The sequence below is a fragment of the Nannobrachium achirus genome, assembly GCF_963921795.1.
Source record: "Nannobrachium achirus genome assembly, chromosome: 13".
NCBI lineage: Eukaryota > Metazoa > Chordata > Actinopteri > Myctophiformes > Myctophidae > Nannobrachium > Nannobrachium achirus.
The window spans coordinates 18,738,695-18,761,415 of NC_137833.1; the positions used below are offsets into that span (position 1 = coordinate 18,738,695).

The window sequence follows — 22,721 nt, forward strand, 5'->3', positions numbered from 1 at the left end:
TAGAATTCACATTTGTAGTAGCAGAAGCAATGTAAAATGTAATGTTCAGCTTCCACAATTATATCACAACATACTGCATATATGCTCCATTCTGCCATTTTATTGTATTGCCCATTCATTTGTTTACATTGCCAATCACTCAACAATGGCGAACCGCCATTGTGTTGTGTGTAGATTTTTTTGTCTATCATTTTCACACTAATGTCAGCAACTTCAGCGAATTAACACATAAAGCTTAGCGTTTCAAGAATCTAGACACTTTAGTAACAATATTACAAAGGTTTTTCTTTTCAGCTTCAAAAAATTAAACAAGGTGAACAAACGAAAAAATAAACTTTTTAAAGAATTAGCATAATAAAATTAATTTATTCCAAGTAAAAATACAAAATAATATTAATGACATTGACCAGATATGAAAGTCTCCCCCAGAAATAACTATTAATGGTTGAGAAATAAGTCTGTAAAGAAAATACGAAATAAAAATGAAAATATGTAAATATGTTTAAATTATTTTATTTTTTAGCAAAACCTTCTAAAAATAATGAAAATTTCTCAGTACAAAGGCTACATTACTACTGGAAGGTACTAGCAGGTAGAGTAGGTAAATACACAGTAGAAAATGATTTTAGTGAATCACAATGCTTGCAATGAAAATAATTCTGCAATAAAGATTTATGCCTCTTTTTCTTGTTTTCTTCTTTTTTACAAACAGTACAAACAGTATTGCACATTACAACAAAGAATCAAGGTTCTTAGCCTTAAAAAATGGGACTAATTCAAGTCTTGCGTGAAGAGAAGGCCACCATTTAATTGATGCACCTTTAGGGGCTTTTGATCAAGTTACAGGTGAAACACTTGTGTATTTTTGTGTTTAAAAATAACATTCTTTTCCCTCTACCTCCAACAGTTCACTGACTCTCATAAGTCTCTATTTTTTTTTTCTTTTCCTCCTCCAACGGTGTCAGGCTAACAAATCAGGGTATGTTGCTTTTACAAAACAAAAGGAGCACACATACTTTTAGGAAACATAAAAAAGTTCTCTTAAAAAAATAATGAACAGAAGATCTCTTTCACAATTCTGGTCAGCATAGTAAATGATTGATTATAAATATACAAAAAACGAGGGAAGTATCTTCAGTTTTCTTTCTAAGCACCTGATATTTCTAAAGATCTCTTTTGGAGAACACGGATGATATTGTTTTTTCAGATCACTACCGCTTATGCCAATTCATGCTTCGCACCATGGTGTTGCACACCTAAAATAGCAGCTCTAGCAGCTCACGAGTCGCATCCGCGGCACCTTGCGAGCTTGTAGGTCAGCCATTTTTGATGGGTGACAGTTGTGTGATGAAGTATGAATCGTGCTTTATTTGGTGGTTTTGGTGATGCCGTGCCTTCACGGTATTTCAACTGGTTGGACGATCACTCTAACCTTCTCTGTAATAAAGTAGACTGTACTTTTGCTAACTACATCATTATATTAAAGTTATAAAGCTCTAGCTCCTTCAGTTGTTCTTTTTTCCAAAAATAAATTTTAAAATAAAAGCAAAATAAGCATGATAAAAAATAAAAATCAACCATCTGTTAAATCATTTCTCTCGAATAATTAAATTAATATATATATTTTTTCATCTGAATAAACGTACTTAGAAAATATCAATTTCTCTCCTAATATATTTCAAAATTGAGGTATTGCAAAAGATCATATCAGTCAGAAAGCACGCTTTTTCGTTTTTCTTTTCTTAATAACAAAAAGAATTGCTGACTGTCGAAAACTGTTCAGATACAAAGAGTAGTGCATAACAAATGTCTATCATAAAGAAGAAACAAACATAGAAAACCCATCTGGGTGGGGAAAGAAATGTCACAAAAACACCCAGAATTCACTGTCATGGGGTTACTCATTATTACTCATGGTTAGCCTCTTTTTTTTCTCTTAGTAAAAAAGTATCTTCTGCTTAGTTTCAATTAGTTATCTTTCACAAGAAACAAACAAAACGTCTATCCTAAAGCAAACAGTTTGCGACTAAAACGATAGAGGGACTGCGGGGGGTGCCATCACGGGACAATCACAGCTCACAGACAAAGGGGGGAAAACGACACACAAACTTGCAATGATGTAAGATCCAGTCGGATTGTCCATAAAACTGTTAAAACCAGTGTAACTTAGCCCCCCACCCTTCCCCCAGTTCCACTGATCAATCCCAAGCCACCCCAACTTCAGCAGCCAATACTTAAGTTTCTAGGTATTGCATTCCTAACTACCAAATGCCTCCCCATCCCACCCGCATAGCCCAACCCTCCCCCAGTCCATTGAACTGCACCCTATATACCATAGCTTTTTGATAAAAAAATATGTCCACCATTTTAGCAGGTCAATAATCTACTTCAAGCTTTGCAGGAAAAAAAATAAAAAGAATCTGGATAAATATGGTAACCCAGCTAGCACGTCATGTTCTGGCAATGTTATTCCAGCCTCCTAGCCATGTAGTGACAATGTGTGCAGGCTAAGAAGGAGCTCAGTTTGTCAACCTCAAGTCTCCAGTAGCTTCAATGTTCTGGTTTTCCATCTCGTCACTGCCTTCTTTCTTTATCAAACTTACTCCACAAAAAGTATCTACCTTGCACCTTTAGCCCCTCGTGTGAGGCTTAATTATTAGCGCAGTCTCTTCTGTGGGTAGCTGTGTGTGTGTGTGGGTGGTTTGCTTAAGTTGAATACGTGAGCTCTTTGGTTATTTTGGGGGACATGAACTTGCGTTTTGTGAACTGTGGTTATTTCTTAATTAAGCTCACATTATTCTGTCTTATATATGTGTTGGATCAGACTTTGTGCATGTAGGCCTGTTTGTGTGTGCGCGTGTGTGTGTGTGTGTGTGTGTGTGTGTGTGTGTGTGTGTGTGTGTGTGTGTGTGTGCGAAACCTACACTATCTGTGTAATGTATGTGTGTAAGAGGCTATGTTTTTACTGGTGCAATGTATGTGTGTAAGAGGCTATGTTTTTACTGGTGCAAGTGTGTGTACAAGAGAACATATATACGTGTGCATACACTAGTTATGAAGTTTCACAGGACTTCTATGTCGGACATCAACGACAGTTAAAGCGAATCACAGTTCTAGGCATACTCAGACCTAACTACGTACGGTATAAAAAAATTGCACAATTATATCAACAATCACTGCAAAAACGTACTTCACCTATCATAGACAGTTTTAAATGGTAAATCCTACATTTAATTGGATTTATGATTATTACGTTTTTTTTCTTCCCCCAATCTTCAGGATGTGTTGACCATCTTTTTAAATATTTTTTTTCTTATGCAGAAACTATCTTCTTAAACAGAAACGATCTGCTCTGGCACCCAGTGGTACCAGTGGGTCCAGCTGCTGCAACTTATTTTTTGACCCAGTCTTTTCCTATTTCTGTCCAGTTTCCGTGCTAATTTGTACGTACATCTATAGAGTGTTGTGCAAACATGGGCAGAATTGAATAGTAGACATGATACTGAAAGAATTCTATTGCATGCAGCAACCTGATTGAAATAAACATGCAGTTAGGGGCGACCCAGCCCACTCCCACCCTCCTCCATGATAGCCATCATTATTAGGGGTGCCCCCTCCCCCTATGATAGCTCGTCATCCTAAACACTGGGTGCTTCTCTAGTTTCATTGTTGTGTGTGTGTGTGTGTGTGTATGTGTGTGTGCGTTTGTTTTTTTACACCCTAGCCTGAATAAAGTACTTATGGTATCTGTTCATACCATGAATTTAGCAGCAAAGCTATTGCAGCATTACATTGACATAACACTAAAAAATAATGTTATTATAAAACATAAAGCCCTACAAATCAAAAGCAAAATAATCTGATTGCGCTTATGAGGTATTAATATCTTCAGAGTCAAAATTGAGAGGGAGTATAGCCGTGTTATTTTTACTCTGGGCGTTACTGGCCCACACTACTGGATAGTTGTTAGATCTTGCTACATCTTATGCCATCTATTTAACTTTTCTGAATGCGTTAATTTTCATTTGCCTTTGGTAATAATTTTTTACTAGGGGCAATAGACCTACAATTTTTTTCTTTTCTTTTTTTGAAAATAAGTGCATGCTCCTTTTAGACAAAAATTTAAATTATCTATTTATAGACATAGATAAAAAAACAAAAATCGATATATATATCTTTTTAAATATGGGTACGGTCCCAACTCTGTCTCATCAAGGTGGGGTCCAACAGGACGTAGTGAGCCACCAGAGCAACAGAACGGGGAGCGGTACATAACCAGGTGTTAAACATATACATACCATCCTGTGTGCGTTTAGTGAGATTTTGTGCCAAAGTGCAAATTCTAAGCTGATAGACTTTCGCAATTCACTTAAATTTCCCCCCCCTCTGTGTATTTTCAGAGAGGGGGGGAACACTGTACAATGAGTTCAGCGCCGTGTCGTTCGAGTAAAGAAAGTCCCATGTATTGGATGTCATCCTTTTTGCTGTTTCACAAGGTGGTAATGGAGGAGCAGGGTGGAGTATGTGGGGGTGGGGGTGGGGGTGCAGCACTGTCCTGGGGTGTTGGGATTGTGGGGGCCGGATGCGGGCGGGTCCTCCAGGACAGGGCTGACGCCCGGCCCCTCTCAGCTCCAGCGGAAGGACACATGTCGAGGACGGTCGCCCCCCTCCTTCACCAGTGGCTTGTGGAACTCCCGGCCGGCCCGGGAGTGGATGCTGGCCCAGCAGTACTCGCAGTAGTACTGCAGGCAGGTGACGTTGGCACAGAAGAAGGGTGCAAACTTCCCCCCGCAACGGGCACCCTGGCACTCATCGCACATCTGGTCGTCCAGGACGTACGGTTTCACCTCCACCTGAGGACAGAAACCAAAGAGCGGAAGACACGTCCTGGATTAGATGTGTTACACATGGGCACCTTATTTGTTTCTTTGTCCCAATGCCCTCTTTGCGGCATTAACTCCACTATGGAATGCAATCTCGCTCCAATTTGACAAAAAAAAGAAGAAAAAAAAAAGAAAAAAGCAATCACAGGATATCCCTGCAAATGTATTCTAGAACGCAGCTTTTATATTCTTGTCCAACTGTGAATTGATTGATTGAAACCTTTATTAATTCTCGAAAAGAGCATTAAGGTTTGCCCTCATTTGCAACACACACACACACACACACACACACACACACACACACACACACACACACACACACACACACACACACACACACACACACACACACACACACACACACACACACACACACACACACACACACACACACACTCTTAATCAACAATTAAGTCCGATACAGATATAAAACACAGAACAGGTCATTTACAGGTCATTAAATTGTCCAAGGGCATTTTTCTTTTTTGCATTAATACTAGGTTATTTCATGGAACTGGCATATCAAAATAGAAGGCAGATCCCAGTTCAGACTTAACATGTGGAGCCAGTTGTTTCAGTGGGTGTGGGTGTCTTATCACAGCTGTAGTTCCAATATAACAGCAGTAACATATGGTGGCAATTTCCCATCAATGGCCTTAAAAATAATCTGATGCCAGTACCATCTCTCCTCTCTGAGAGGGAATACCAACCTACTTTGTCAGAGGACACAATGACAAGTGTCCTTTATTTTCACCAGTAATTAATGTTAAGTGCTCAGTGATAAATTGTGTCTAGGGGTAAAAGAGTGGATGGGGCAGCATTTCTAAAAGAAAAATGACATCACCATAATCCACAAATAACAAAAAAGAAGAAACTGCTTCTGAATGGTACTGAAAGAGGCTATAGCAGAGCAGAAACAAGAGTTGCGTTGCCATGGAGAATGGAGAAGCCTCTGTGTTTGAGTAGGAGTGATTCATGCTTACCTCACTGCAGCAGCGTTTACATTATTTCACATTGAACATTGTCCTCAGCTCAATTCTACAACAACTATCGTGTTAACAGTGGTTCTCAAACATTTTCATGTCACAGATCCCCCCAATTTTATCGCGGATCCACATATTACTTTTATTGATAGCGAACAGTAGGGCATTCACCAAATATTCGAATATCAAAGTCACTATTCGACGTTGTTCACCGAAGTCGAATATTCGCTTATTTAAATTGTTATTGTTTTCTCTTAAAAAAAAAGAAAAAAAGAAAAATTAGGCTGTGACCCCCAAAATAAAAATATTTGAGCTGGGGACCCCCATCCTGACAAGCACTTGGAATTGTAGGTATTACATTTAATGTGACTCGGTTCCGCAGATACATTTTGTGAAAATAGCAGATCTACGCCTTGCAGCGCGAGGCGTTGTGAGCATGTAGATCAGCTATTTTCACAATGTTTGCCACTTGCTTACTTAATATTTGACAGTTTGGCCAGTCCTGTCGAATATTCGACTATTCAAATACTTTGAGGTCGAATAATTCGAATACTAAAAATCACTATTCGTGAATGCCCTAGTGAACAGTAGTCTGACGGGAAATGGGGAGAGAGAGATGGGGATCGGGAGTCGAACCCGCGACACGCTGTCAGGCATTAGCTGCCTAGGTGCCTGGACTGCTCTACTAGCAGTCACCCAGGAGGATCCACATTTTTAAAAGATTTAGTGCCATGGATGCCCATGACAGACGATTTGTGTTGCTAATTTTAATTTATTTTCTGATTGAGCAGCGCTTTTCTGAGTAATCAAAGACGCTTTACTAAACAGAACCAAAATAAAAACTTTATTCTGAAGAAAATATATTAAAAAGTTTGTACAGTACATTGTAATTTTTCTTAAAGCTGAGCTATAAGATAGGGTTCCTCCTGGAACATTCTCAAGGACCCCGGGGGGTCCCCAGACTCCACTTTGAAAACCACTGGCATAATACACACTTAGAGACACAGTCAGAGAGGAATGAAAGCCAGGCTATTAAATGCCGTTATCAAATGAATTTAATGAGGCCAGCCAGTAATTGAGAGAGTCCTATCATTAACTCATTAACTGCCAAAAACGTGAATCCCTTAAAAATCCCGTTGTACCACCCTGCCACGCCCGTGAATCCCGTAAAAAAAAAAAATAAAAAAAAAAAAATGTTTTTTTTTTTTTTTTTTTTTTTTGGACCCCAAAAACGTTAGTAGGCATGATAGCGATCGCGAAATTGCTTGTTTAACCCCCATACAACCCCCATACAACTCAGGTAGCAGACCTCCAAGCTCACAACAGTGTAAAACATAATGGCTGCTATCTCATGAATGCCTGAACGGATTTCCATTCGGATTTTTTTGTTTGAAAGCTGTGAGCAATGTGGACACACGTGGTGCATTATCTAGGCATGGGTGTGCATGATCCGTGCACTATGAATTACATGGAAGTCTATGGAGACGAATGGCAGTTAAAGAGTACGAAGGTATTGTTAAATGGCAGCATATGAGTTAAGAACAATTGAGAGTTAATAAATAGAATGATCTTGAACTGTTGAATGTGTTAAGCGAGGACATTGGAAGCATAAGTGGTGATTTTTACACAGCAAAGTACAGTGTGATAATTTGTGTCAAAATGGAGCCCCACCAAACAGCTGTTTAGATTTGATTCACTCCACCTTTATCTGTCTCACTCGTGATGGGTGCTAAAGGGATATGCAAGACACATACTGTAGCAGACACATCAAATCCAATCGGTGTAAAGTATTATTGTTAATGAACCGACAGCGGTGCTAACTGCTCCTACATCTGGCTTTGTCTGTGTGTACCTTTATATCCTCCTTGTCTCTGTGTACTTATGTCCCGCGTCTTTATGTATTCATGTCCCGCCCCATCCCACATTAGCCAAGCTTCACTGGACGCTTAATGACATTAACTCATAAATAGCACCGCTCACTTCACACACACTGGATGTGATTCTTTTTAGGACTAGGTGTTACTTTTCCAGACTAAATGGTGGACATCCCACTTTGTTGCTCTGTAAGGCACTTCCTTTACTGCATGATATAAATAGTTTGATTAGTCAGTGCAGTCAAAATAAACCATAAGCAGCCACTGAGGATAGATGGTGACAGCCCAGAGGAAGTTGGCGATGGGAGCATGGAGGTGTGGGGGAGGCAGGCAGCCCGCCCCTGCCTGCAGACACTATAGGCCTGCTGGCTGACAACCAGTCTCGCTTGGTCACAATTCGCCTCACTTCCACTGGCCGTCAGGCCCAGGCAAGCTAGCACAGCCCAAGTGAATATACATGTATATAGGGAACTACTATAATTAAACCAGCCCTGTGTGTCTGCAACTTGAAACATCTGTCGGGACTCCAGCAGCCCAAAAAGCCCATGGTGATTATACACACAACCAGACTTGGCCTACCGTTATTGTGGGCTGAGCCCAGTAAGCAGGCTGGAAGCTGAGCTGTAATGAAAGCTCTGATACACGCGGGAGGAGGCTCAAGTGAGAGCTTCGGTCTACTCTACAGCATGCTGTAGGAATGACTGGGAAAACCTCAACCTTGAGTCGAGACGTTGTTTCGCCGTTTTTAGGAACCCTCCCATCCCCCCAATGCCAAACCCTCCCTCTCCCTTAAGTGATTCCCCGGAGGGCGGGATGCCGCTAAGGAAAGCGCATGAACTCGCTCACCCTCTTGTCAATGTCGTTGTGCTGCAGCTGAACGAATCGGGCGCTGATGGCGGCGATGTAGCTCTGCTGATTGGAGAAGGCCACGCGGCCCGCCCCCTTCGGGTACTTGAGCTCCGGGTCAGTGTCGATTCCGGCGTAGCAGACGCCTCCGTACAGCCGGTCCATTATCATAGCCAGCTCCACTAGGGGGACGAGACGGAAGGATGAGGGGAAAGTAGAGCAACAGTAAACAGTTTATATCTTGCAATAAATACATTATTGCAAGATATAAACCACTCAACACTCTTGAGATTTGTGATCCTCTCGCACTACCTCCTGTTCTTGTTTTGCTTATTGGCACCAACTTCTAGTAGTATAAACGTGGAGGATATAAAGGTTTGAATTGGGGTTTTTGCAGGTCACACCAAAAATGTGTGTGTGTGTGTGTGTGTGTGTGGGGGGGGGGGCAGCATGGCACTATGCATCACACGACTCCATCAGTCAGCAGCACTGCACTATTCATTAGAACAGCCGTCTCCAAATGCTGATATAATTAGCAGGAGTCACATTGCAGACAAGCAAGTGATGTTTATCTCCAGAACAGAAAGATTGAGCCATCTACCATACCATGAATACTTTAACATGACCACCGGTTTTGGCCGACTTCCTGGAAACCCAGGAGGGAAGGATTACATTCTCATAGGAAGAACTTTCATTACAGCCTTTGGGGCCTTCCACACACAGTCGACCTTATGAAGCCATGTTAGAGCCGGGGTTGAAGCAGTTAACCACAAATATCACAACGTGTAGTTAGCTTGTAGATTTTCAGCGAGGACATTTTATGTAGATAAAAAAAAAAAGAATGCACTAAATACAGTGCAACTCTGTGTGTTTTACTACGTTTATAGAGGGTTGTGGTAAAAAAAAGAAAAAATATCTGCTGGTACCAGTGCCCTTACCTGCACGCAGAGGCCGTGGTACACCGCCCACAAAGATTGTCTTGCGGGGGTCCAGAGGCTGTGATCCATCCATCACAAAGTCACTGTCACTGAGGTTCCAGGGGCGAATCTGGACCTGAAGAGGAGAAGAGACCAAAAACACTGCTCAGTTAACCAGATCCTGTGCAATAAAAAATTGCCAAAAAGTTACAAAAGCGTCCCGGACCGCTGGCCTAGCGGTCTGGGCACCTAGGCTCCATTGCAGCCTGACAGCGTGGTTCGATACCGACGACCTTTGCTGCGTGTCACTCCCTGTCTCTCGCGCCCCATTTCCAGTTTATATACTCTGTACTATTAATAAAGGCAGAAAAAGCCAATAAATTGTTATAAAAGCTACAGATTATTTGAGCTTTTGAGTTTGTTGTATTTGACACTGAGTCAGGATTGACATTCAGCACAACATGAACAGAGAGAGACGGGTACAACGGGTACTGAGACAAGTTGTCTCAGTACCCGTTGTACCTATACATACACCCTATGTACAATACCTATTGTACCCGTTGTCTCAGACAACGGGTACAATAGGTACTTGACCAGGTGGGGCATGCGTTCCCCATTTGCATCGAGAAGTATCTAAGGAAAGCTGTCAGTTTATGTGGAAATACTTTAAAAAAAGCATAATCCTCACTTCATTTGACTAGAAATCTGCCACTCACAGGTTTGTCCTTGATGGTGGGGCTGGAGACACACAGGTAGAGTTTACCGTCCTCCTCAATGCAGGCGTCGATCAGAGCCTGGACTGAGCTTTCCTCTTGAAACAGCAGGAAGGCATAGCCTGACACGCACAGAGACAGAGAGAGCAAACAAAGCATTTGGTGAAAAACAACATCATTATATTCATAGTAACGACTGTAAGAGTCACACGCTTGTGGACCGCGATGCTTTTATTTCTGTCCCCTAGACAAGAAGTCAGAAATAAATGCAATGTCTATACTATGGAAGTCATAATCTTATGACCCACCGTTTGGCATTTATTTCCTTCTGGAAATTATTCATAGATTATTAAGAGAGTGCGCAGCACGCGCATGTGTGTGTCTTCTCATGGGAACAAGCTGCTTTTTCTTTATTCCTTTTCTTGCTCGACTTGCCCCGCAAGCTTCCATGTGACACATGGAACACCCAGTACCTTGCAGCCTGCGCTGACACAGCAAACTGACTAACGTAAAAAAAGAAAATAAGAACCATGCAAAATGTAAATCCCCCCCCCCCCCCAGCAGGGAAGGGGAGAGAGAGAATTATAGGAGAGTCCCTGGGCACCATTATCATCAAAAAAGAGAGACCTGTTCCCAGTGGCGATCTCTTCAATATTTTTCATTTTTGAAAAATGAAAACCAATTTGAAAGGCTGCATTCATCACATTTCTCTACAGGGGGTTTTGGATAACAATAAGGAAGTGATACATTTGGCTGGCCCAAATGAGCCAACCAGTCAAACTTGGAGAATTGATGCATGAAACAAGACCAGAGAGAATGAAAATAATGATTTTCACAGTTGCAGTTGCAGGGCAACAGACCCATATAGCCAAAAATGCTATATCATATCACTGTGCACACACATCTGAAGAGACGGTCAATTCTTCATATTGCTGTGATGACTGATGAGGCTAGCAGAACTCTGGCAACAGCTTGTGGGCTCACGAGTGCTAAAGGAATATGAGCTGTGGAATGCATACATGCGTGCACATGTGCGCCTCTCAATTCACCATCGCACACTTGGAAAAACTTGCCTGTCTGTCCAACTTTTGCTCAGGTCGTTCAAAGCTTCCCGCAAGATTTTAGAATCCCTCTACTCTCTGTCAAGTGCATACTTACTCACTCACTCACATACACACATGCAACAAAGTGAAAATGCCAAAGAGGAATGTGCAACCGTCTTGTTGCTCTCCCAGCATTCTGGAGTAGAACTACTAAAGACAAGGGGAAAAGCCTGACTCGGCAGACCCAGCCAACTGTGGTATGTGGATGTGTCTGAGTATGAACTATGAATCTGTCCAGACAATTTACAATTCAAGCATTTAGCAGACACACTCAGAGCAACTTACAAAGTTCAAGATCAGAGTAAACAATTTTTAGTTTAATGGTCAGAATGCCAATAAATCAACTAGGAGCTACATTAACTAGGTTACACCTAAACAACATGATATCTATAATTTGTGGACAAGCAAACCGTATTATGTCTAGTAATCAACATAGGTCTGCTAGCATATGCCAAAAATAGGCAACAGGGAGTGATAAAAGTACAAGAAAGGGGTGTCGTGAGGACGAGTCTGAAGAGGTGAGTTTTAAGACTGCAGCAAAAAATGGGAGTGAGTGCACTCTGCAGTCTTGACAGGGGGGCGGGGGTCATTCAACAGCTTGGGAGCCAGTAGGGAGAAGAGTCGAGGAGGCTTGAAGCATTGGTCAAAAATGAAAGCAGGACAGAGAAGGAAAAAAGATAGAGCATCAAAGGGAAATGAAAAAGCAGGTGTCCAAGCATGCATGAAGCAGATTCTGTGTGTGTGTGTGTGTGTGTGTGTGTGTGTGTGTGTGTGTGTGTGTGTGTGTGTGTGTGTGTGTGTGTGTGTGTGTGCGCGTGCGTGCGTGCGTATATGCTTGTTTTACTATATTTGTGTAAGTAGTAGAATTTGAGAAATAAGACATTGTGAGGACAAGGTTCCTGGTCCTCACAAGAGAAATGGGTCTTTCATGGTTAAAAGAGTTTTAGAGTTAGAATTTTTAAAGCTTACACTTGGTAGAAGATTCAGGTTGGGTTTAGAAAAGGATTAGGCATTCAGAGGTCAGGTTTAGACTAGAGGTTGACGTTGGAGTTACTGTATGGCTGAGTTATACGTAGTTGTGTGCTGGAGTCAACGTGTTACAGTGAGCTTGCAGTTTGGCTATTTGTGGTTGCTCTTCACCTTAGGTTCTGGGTCAAAAATGGCATTTACAAAATTGCTATCCTAAAATGTCACAAGTATAGTAATACAAACTTGTGTTTGTGTGCCTCTCTGCGTGTTATGTGTCACATGACACAGCGATGTGAGAGGCCTCTAGAGCTACTGCAGGATGCTTCTACACCCATACCATAACACTCCAGCATCTCGTCACTGTCGGGCATAGAACTTGTATCTCCAATCTTTCAATTGGTGTGTTTTTTCGTAAAGCAAACCATTGCAAAAAAACGAGTGCAAATAGCAGATCTACAAGCAAACAACACCTCGTGGTGCGAGGCGTTGTGTGCTTGTACTGTAGTTCGGCTATTTTCACTATTTTTTAACTAACAAAAAAGGGAAGGTTTTAGACATACAAGATTTCCCCCCAACAACAATGATCTGCTTCTTCATGTAAGTAGGCTTCTATCAAAGGTCAATTGCTGATGGAAAGTTTTAATCCGAACTCGAGATTACGCATTTGAAACACACAAGAAAAAAGAGACACCATTAATGTTGACGTGAACGTGAAACATGATACACAGTAATGTCTAGAGAGTTTATTTAACCTACTTAACCTAAATATGTAGGGTTGTGAGTGGTGACTGTTTTTATCTGCATGTTTTGGAGTGTGCACCTGTTACATTACATAAGACTTTGAGTAGAGCGGCTTACAAAAAGGTATGATATGATTACAATGAAAGAAGTTGTTTTCTCTCTCTTTTAAAAGAATAATGTATGAATTTTGATTCTACAAGTTCAACCACATCTAACATTTTTATTCTTATCTGGTTCTTGACTATTAAGGGCTGTACACTCCAGTCACGACAGTTATTATATCGTTCAACATCTTCTTCGTTATAGTTGTGGTGTGGACCCTGCCATCCACTAGAGTTGGAACAATGGTTAAAACTATATACTGTAGTTAAAATTATAGTGCTTGGTATGAACAGACATGTACCTCTCCTATGTTTAATTATCAGTACTGTTGCTGCTAGGGCACCTGAATTACCCTCCGGGGATCGATGTGATTATCATGTTTCAATATAATGTTGCCCAGAAATGTATATTTCACTACACAATACAAAGAGATAGCACAAAACCTTATAAAATGAGGCCCTGACAGGAAAAGATAACATGAGGATAAGATAATGAGAGACATGTTTGGAATTCAACACATCTTCACCACCACCACAAAAAACAACAAACTCACCAGACACGGTGAGTGTTAATGAAACACTTACCAAGTAGACCACATTACCACACTTTAAAGATTACAGGCCGCCACCACCCAGCTGCCTCATGAAACCTCTCAACTGTTGGGTTGGAACATAAGATGGCAAAAAAAGGCTCAGAGGGGACCAAACATAATTTGGAAATTATTTTTCTAAATTATGTACAGGTATTTATTTTCTGGATACTCCTATGTAATTGTTTCACAGTATAACACAATAATTTCAGCCCAGAAGGCAGAACTAATTTCAAAGAACCACTTTAAATGACCAAATAACTTCAGCCCTTCTGCTATTGGCTAACACAGAGCCAACTCTTTCACAAACCTGCCTCAGGAAATGGGGCTGGTGTACATCCTCATTATACTGATCGATATGCCTCGCTATGTTACGCTATAGCCCCCCCCCCCCCCCCCCCCCCCCATCTCCCTCTGGTTACTAGATTACATGAAAAGACGGTTTGTCATTGGGGAGAAGTTAACGTCCCCCTACGTCTGTAAGAATTGCAGTCACCAAAAAAAAGGCATGAAGAAATTGAGCCAGCCACACAGTCTGAGAAAGGGAACAACGTGTTATATGACCCAGGGCAGCCAAAGGAGAGAGGGAGGGAGGGAGAGAAAGAGGAGGAGAAGAGAAGAAGAAGAAGAGAGGAACGTCAAGAAGTTAGAAAGGTACAGAAGGAGTCTCACAATCGCATCAGAGGGAATGGGAGAGACTGATATGTTTTGTGACTGTGACCATTTTCAAATGCTATAAGTGCAGGTGTAGTTTAGTCCTTTACTTAACTTCTACAAGACAGCAAAATCCTGCGTGTTAAATTGACATGAATCAACTTGAAATGATGGCATTGCTCATACATTTTAATACCACCAGTCAGCTGTCCTTCCAGCCTAACCTGGCAGCTCCTGTAGAATTGCACTTTAAAACATCTGGAGGATCAGAGACCCTGCCCAGCTCTAAGGCAAGCATCAGTTAAGTCCAGGCTCAATTGCTGCAAATATCTCATCTCTGTTTTGCTTGCATACTCTCTCAAACCTCTACAACTAATCCAGAATGCTGCAGCACGCCTGTTTTTCCAAACTCCCACTTCTCTCCATTTCTGCGTCCCAACACTGGTGATGACCTAGAAGGAGGCCATGGCCATCACCCCCTACCTGCAGGATATGATCCAGCCCGTCACACCTTCCCTATTTACATACAGTACTAAATAGTACATATTATGAAGATCAGTAAACAAAGGATGTCTGCTTGACACCAGACTGTGCTACAAGTAATGTCCAACACAGTGCAAGATATAGCTAATACAAAAAAGGTAATACAAATAAAATATAACGTTCTAAAGTAAAGTACGGCCCTAATAAGTGTACATACACTGTATCAGTGGTTTGTGGTTTGGTTAAATATTCTTGGTAGTGAATGAGGCAAGAGCTGAATCGCCATTTCTGTGCCACACACCAGTGTCAAGGTATCAACCTGCATTTGCTGGTTCCATCTGACATTCAAGGTGATTTCATAACGGGTGCACAGACCATATGCTGGTGCAGTTGGTGCACAGACCATATGCTCCTTGTGAGCATGAGGTCCCGGGTTTTAATCAGACCAGCTGGCCTTGGTTTTTTGCCTCTCTACACTGATTTACCTGAAATAAAGCATACAAAATAGTCCTGTGCGATATGGACAACATCGAATATAACCACATTGTTTATATTCACACATAGGTCATCATTAAAGCTTATATAATATATAACTACTATAAGTGGGAAAACCAAATAATAGCAGTGCTATTATAATATAATCCCTTCACTGTAAACCACTTAAAACCAGGAAAATAACACTTATGCAATATCAAGAAGCCAAAATCGCAGACAATATCAAGTCCCATATCAAAATATAATATAGATATTTTGCCCATCCCTACATAATCTACATAATCCACACACACACACACACACACACACACACACACACACACACACACACACACACACACACACACACACACACACACACACACACACACACACACACACACACACACACACACACACACACACACACACACACACACACACAAACAATAGTAATTCCATTACGAGATCAGTTGCTTTTACAGTGCATGACCTGAAAAACATCTACCTAAATAGGCCAATCCTTGAATGGCCTATGTCATGACAAGCTTGTATCTCTAAAATGCATCAAACATTTACATGACTATTGATCCATGGACCCTTTCATTGGTTATATACGGTCAGAAAACTGACGATTGTACCGTGTAGTTTCGTTTCTAGAGTCATCTGTCCATTAAGTCTGACTGTAAGACTGAACCTCTAGGATGCTGATATTCTAGCACAGGGGCTTTCAACAGGGAGTCCGGAACCCCTAGGGGGTCCCCAGAGTTACTACAGGGGGTCCTCTAAATCTTTGAGTGATAGAAAAGTTTTTCTCCTTTTTTATATTAACCATGGATGCTAACCCTAACATCCATATTCTGAGAACTCTAGCCAAAAATAGCAGATCTACAAGCTCACAAGCCTCGTGTGAGCTTGTAGATCGGCCATTTTCAGCAAAGAGGTTTGGTTTAGAGGGGAAAAAGAGCAGACTAAGTACAGAGTGAAAGGTCAAGTTTATTAAGTACTGACGGTTCAAATGGTTAAATATCTGAAAACACAAATTGACATGAATCCAAAATACACTGATGATGTGCTGTCAACCGATGAAACTACAGTACATGGAATCTATGAAAAGGTTGTGGGGGTCCCTGCTTCATCACTCTTTCAACTAAGGGGTCCTTGGCCTGAAAACGTTGAAGACCCCTGCTCTAGCATTTCCTCTGTGTCTCTGAACCTCTGCTTCTTTCTCCAGCAACCTTGCGCAGTGCAGAGGCTTTACGCCACGGGAGGAGAGCGCAGGTCTGCAGTGGCTCGTGCCTGAGATTTATAGGGGCTTTGCTGCTGCTGAGCTCCCAGCACCGTCCAGGGAGGAAGGAATACATAAACTGACAACATCTTCCACCCTAAAACAATGTCGTTCATAGAGAAGTGATAGGCAGACTGTCCTCATGGGGGTCGTCGCAGCTCAACCCATTACTTCTACCAGAGCGCCGGCTGGCGGCTTCACTCGTGATAAGGAAACAACAGGTTCACTCAAGAGCCACATGCAATCTCAACAAAAACTAAATGGCTTCATTTGCCAAATTACTGACTGATCAAAATGTGGCCAAAAACATAAAAAGTTCAGTTTTGGATCACTGAAAAGACAGTGATCTACTGAATGACCTATATCACAGCAAAGCTTTCCCTAACATTATAGCAATAAAACAACAACAACTACAGTCCACAGCAATGAAACTCCTTGCAACATGCAACTATTTTCAACCATTAATTGCAAAGGCATGTTGCACGGAGTTACATTGGTGTGGACTTGAAGCAGAGCAACTCATTTCATAATGAATTAAGTATCCTATGTACATTTTCAGTAAGAGTGTACAAAAAGTAACAGATGGGAGCTCAATATTGGCTGCTAATCGTAGTTGGCATAAATCTAGGGGGTGTGATGGGCCCAGACGGGCACGCCATTGTTGTGCTGCCACTGTTGTGCCCTCTAACATGTGAAAAGCAAGTCCAATTTTGCAACATATATTACTACTTATTGTTATACTCCTAAAATGTCTCCCCTGTGATTATAACCTAATCAAAAACATCAACAACTGTGAGATGAAAGCCAGTCCTTGATGACTCCATAAACTGTGTTAGTGCACATAGTGCGGGGCCTCATTTCGTGCAAATCGGTCTAAAAGCACCAAACTTTGCACAGATGTAGCCCAGGGCTTGTTCTAATGATTTAGCTAGGGCGCCCGAGCCGACGACCTTCGGGGTCGCCACAGCAGCCAAATCAAGTTGTGCTCCCATCGACTTTCTATGGAGGAGGAAAATACCCAGAAAAAGATCTGCTTTAAGTAGGATGTGAGGGGTCTAACTAGGGGTTTGTCATGATTCAGAATCCATTGCAAGCATTTGTTTTGCACAAAAACTGTGAATCACTAAACCAGGCACCGCACTACACTAACAGTTGCAGTGCATACCTCTCTGGATTTAATAGTGACAACTAAATCCAGGTTAATCTGCTCAAATTTAAGAACTAACGTGTCTACAGATTTATACCCAAAAGTGAGGGCACAGACCCTTGAACACAACCCAGTGGCTCTGACTTCTAAGAAATAAATCAGACACTCCCAGTAGAATGTGGCGTGGAAAGACCTTATATGCTGCGCGCGTGCACGCACGCACACACACACACACACACACACACACACGAACACACACACACACACGCACACGCCTTGTGTGCGCATGCATGCACTCACACATGCAAGCCTTTTCAAAAAAAGCCTGGATATAGTTACAGAGCAGAAGATCTGGGAGAAAGTGAAAGAAGAGAGAGCAGAGACAAAGAGCAGAGAAGGAAAACCTGCAGTGGGTTGTAACTCTGCCACTAAATGTAAATACAAGGATAGCCGCCGACAGCGGCTTACATGAAGAAGTGGGGAAGGGGCTTGAGGTCAGAATGTAGGGAGTCACGGACGTCTAAAAACAAATATGGTGCCCTGAGGCATGATCCGAGTATTTCTGGAGCAAAGCCGGAGCTCGAATGAGGAGGACGAAATGAAGCTTCACTAATCATCTCAAATTGGAGAACGCACTCATTGGATATAATCCTCACACAAGGGCAGAAGGATAAACCACAGCGTGGGCAGGTGTTGTAGTAGAAAGAAATTAACCCATTTAGGCCTAGAATTATTGAATGCTTTAACCAGTGAAAAATAGCAGATATACAAGCTCACAGCGCGGCACCGAGTGTGTAGAAAAAGTCGTGAAAATGTCTGCAAATCTTTGAATATATGCATTTTCAAAGCGAACGTTTGTAACTCAAATTTTGCTTCTGGGTGGTCCATGGAACTAAATATTTTGAGATGCGGGTCCATGGCTAAATAAATATCATTTTGGGGGTCCTTCACATGAAAAGGTTTGAGAACCACTGACATAGTAGTCTCTCAAGAACAGACTAACTGAGCTCCAGTTAAGTGAAAAGGACCTTTTCTTTGACGATGGCTGGCCAGATTGCTGACATAGAAACATAGGTTTTTCAAAAAACCTTAGGATTCAAAAGACAGTTATAAAATCTGGTCAAAATTCAAATTTTCAAGATTTTTCAAAAATAGCAGATCTACAAGCTCGCAGCGCTGTGAGCTTGTATATCTGCTATTTTTCAATAGTTAAAGCATAAAATAATGATACACAATAATGTGTACCCGTTCTAAATGGGTCACTGCCATCGCTATGGGGGGCTATGTCTGGTCCTCGTAAACCAGACACTTTCACTGCCTCACCTCCTCTCGATCACAGCGTAAGCCTGATGTATAGCTTTCCGCGCAACGTGGTTGTGCGGCGACGTACGAACGAATCTCTCACTTCCACAGTAATTCAGGCGAGAGCACACACTGACCCATTAGCCTAGAACAGCCTGCAGCCTGCTTGAATCCCTCTGGTGCCCGCCCGCCCCTCAACACAACCCCCCCCCCCCCCCCATCAACATCCGCACAGGACCGACAGAAATAGCTGCCTAACATTTTGAACTGATCGCCGAGGGTGACGCCAGGACTAGGTGATACGAGCCAGTGTGTGCGGCCGGCAGCTCCATGACAACCAGCGCTCATCTGCTGGTGACATCACTGAGCCAGAGAGAGAGAGTGGATAGAAGGTTGTGAGGATAAAGCCTAAAACAGATATGGGAACTAGGCAGTGAAACTGTACTTATGTTATCACATTACAGTACTGTATGTTTGTAAGCATCTAGTAGTAGTCAAGTATATACTGTAGACTAGTATTAGACTAGTAGTAGTCTAATATAATCCTTTTTCCCCCCAGATATACACAGTTGTCAAGTCAACTATAAAAACCTGCAGGCAAGCGGCCAACAACAGTGTACATAAGGGCAAATTACGATTGATCAAATTATAAGTGCGTGATTAAACGTGACTAAAACTACAAAACAAGAATAACACCTTTCTTCTATCTCCTAATCCCATCCTGTGAGGTGACTACTGGTTCTCAAAGTGGGGTCCGGGGACCCCCAGGGGTCCTTGAGGGAGTTCCAGGGGGTACCCAGCTAAATGAGTTAGGAACCAAATGGACCCTTATGGGTATGTAACACAGAGAGTGTACAAATGGCCATTTGGTTCCATTTGCCCACTTTCAAATGGGGGTCCGTGGGCTAATAAGTGTCAATTCAGGGGTTCTTGACATGAAAAAGTTTGAGAACCACTGCAATAGTGAATGGGCTTTGCCCTGGCCCACAACGTGACTCATGCCGTAACCAAAAAAAAAAACTAAACTAAACAAAACACTTTCATACTTGTACAGAGACACATAACTGGCAGTTTAATATGGACCAGGATGGAAACTGACGACTATCTTCCATTCGGTCAAGCTTGGAAGAAGGTTTTATGAGGAGGGGTTGATGACCTCTTGATGTGATTCCCACATCTGTAAATCACCCAATAACAGCCCACGTGATGCGATGATAAAATACACACATGATCTTGCAGATGTGTGCCCTCTCTCTCTCTCTCCCAAGAGCTCTCCATGTTAGAGCTAAGAAGTCTGCCGCAGGGCGCCTGGCCAAGCTCCCTCACTAGCTCAGTGGTTCCCAAACCTTCTAGCCTGAGACCTATTTTCACTACTTCCGAAACCGTTTCTTTCTTTCTTTCTTTTTATGAAATACTTTTGCTAAATGTTTGAATCTTTTTTTTAATTCATGAAATATTTTTCATTTTGTGGGAAACCTTTTTTAAGATCTTTTGAAATAATAATAAAAAACAAAATGTAGAAAATAAAAAAAGGCATTTATTTGCGACCCATAACATGGGTCTGTAACCCAAAATGTTTGGGAAAGACTGCGCTACTGTAGCTAATGTTATGAGTTCTCACTGCACTATCGCACTTTTTATTAGACAGAAATGAGGTGGGTCTTTTAGAAGACCTACAGTATATTAAAATACTATCACATGTGTGAGATGTCAAGCGCAAGAAATGCTTTCCACGTGATCTCCACACAAGTCGGTTGCTCCTCACTACATGGCATCCATCCTCTAGTCTCCTCATGCTCATTCATTTCCCTAAAAGGATGCTGCATTTTTTCCCTCTCCCAGGCAGCTTTGGATATTAGTGGAGCCAGGCCTATTCAAAATAATCCTCCTGGGCTAAAAGAAAAAGAAGAAATAAGAGCGGTATAGAAAAATGAGAGTAGGGGAGAAACTGGCAGAGGTTTTTTTGTGTGCAATGTATTACCATCTGCTTATGGAATGTCAGATATTTCCAGGCGTGTCTTTAATAGCTTCCCTAATATGACACATTGCAGCTCCACAGGCCAGGGGGAGTCAGGCCTGGAAATGTGCTTTCACACTCAGGTATTCATTCAAACAAACACTGTTCCACAGGTCAAAGTTCAAAAGGTTTTAGTGGGCTGTGGTAGAGTATATACATACAGTTTGTGTGTGTGTGTGTGTGTGTGTGTGTGTGTGTGTGTGTGTGTGTGTTAGGGCATTCACCAAATATTCGAATATTCGAATATCAAAGTCACTATTCGACGTTGTTCACCGGAGTCGAATATTCGCTTATTTTTATTGTTTTCTCTTTAACAAATATATAGTTTATAAAGCTTGGCTAGATAGGAAGTCATAAGAATGAGTTGTCAATGCCCCTGGTGGATGAATTTGTTAATGCTCTATACCAGGGGTTCTCAAACGTTTTTAGGCTGTGACCCCCAAAATAAACATATATGAATTGGGGACCCCCACCCTGACAAGCACTCGGTTCCGCAGATAAATATTGTGAAAATAGCAGATCTACATGCTCACAACGCCTCGCGTTCGGCTATTTTCACAATGTTCGCCTCTTGCTTACTTAATATTTGCCAGTTTAGCCAGTCCTGTCGAATATTCGACTATACGAATACTTTGAGGTCGAATAATTCAAATACTAAAAATCACTATTCGTGAATGCCCTAGTGTGTGTGTGTGCGTGTGCATGTGTGTGTGCGTGTACGTGCTTGTGCACTTGCATGCACGCATCTGTTGCAAGTATCTCTGTGACCAGCCTGCAGGGGGTTACTCAAATAAGCACACCTTTATGCTTTCCCTGCGTGAGTCATGGATTCAGTGTAATATGACCTTTTGCAAAACTCAATAAAAAAGAACACCAGAAGGGATATCTATTGCTATAGGCTTTGTTATTTTTTTTACTGCTGGATCAGGTTGAACAGATTATACGATGTGCTCCAAAAATATAGAAAAGAGTGGCTTTCATTACCTTTGGGAGGGAAGTAGGACTTGCTCTCTGCTTTGTGCGGCCAATCTACCACCAGGTGACCGTAGCGGCGGAAACTGTTAGTAATTTCATCTATAAAAAGCAAGAACAAAATGAAAACATGATTACAGTCGTGTAGGGATTCATCATGGCAGTGATTCAACGGCGAGATGCGTGTGAAGTAAGTGATCTAGAAATACAGCCGTCAGTCCAAGCCAAGCTGCATGCTGTCAGAACCAAGATAGACATGGCTTCTATTTGTTGCCGTGTTCCCATTGCAGCGGTAGCTGCTGGTGCGTGGCCAGACGTATCCGATATTGACCAGGGTCACTGCGCTGTGGAAACTCATGAATATTTCAGTTGGCTACGGGCATGTGTCACACATCGATTCAGTATGTTTTGTGTGAGTGTGTGTGTGTGTGTGTGTGTGTGTGTGTGTGTGTGTGTGTGTGTGTGTGTGTGTGTGTGTGTGTGTGTGTACAACATGCAAGTCTGTGCATTTAAGTTTGCAAACGAGTAAGCCTTCCATATTATTAGGTATGCTTCACACTTTGTGGAAGTAATAATGGCCACATCTTCTATGACAATGACTGTAACATGTGTGGTAGATTTCCGATTTGGCACACTGTGTGCCTGCAAGTCCACTTTAAACCAT

General features: G+C 41.9%; 1 protein-coding gene across 4 annotated transcripts in view; it reads right to left on the minus strand.

Moving 5' to 3' along the window:
- Positions 1 to 346: 346 nt before the first annotated feature.
- The window catches only part of cpeb3 (cytoplasmic polyadenylation element binding protein 3), a 49,347-nt gene continuing 26,972 nt past the window's right edge, over positions 347 to 22,721 (minus strand). For all 4 annotated transcript variants that reach the window (XM_080740543.1, XM_080740542.1, XM_080740541.1 and 1 more), the window contains 5 exons: positions 22,070 to 22,159; positions 10,220 to 10,338; positions 9,525 to 9,639; positions 8,587 to 8,768; positions 347 to 4,853 (listed from right to left, as the gene is read on the minus strand). In XM_080740543.1, the coding sequence (XP_080596669.1) occupies positions 4,626 to 4,853; positions 8,587 to 8,768; positions 9,525 to 9,639; positions 10,220 to 10,338; positions 22,070 to 22,159 (734 nt within the window). In that variant the 3' untranslated portion in view covers positions 347 to 4,625. The remainder of the gene's footprint in view (positions 4,854 to 8,586; positions 8,769 to 9,524; positions 9,640 to 10,219; positions 10,339 to 22,069; positions 22,160 to 22,721) is intronic.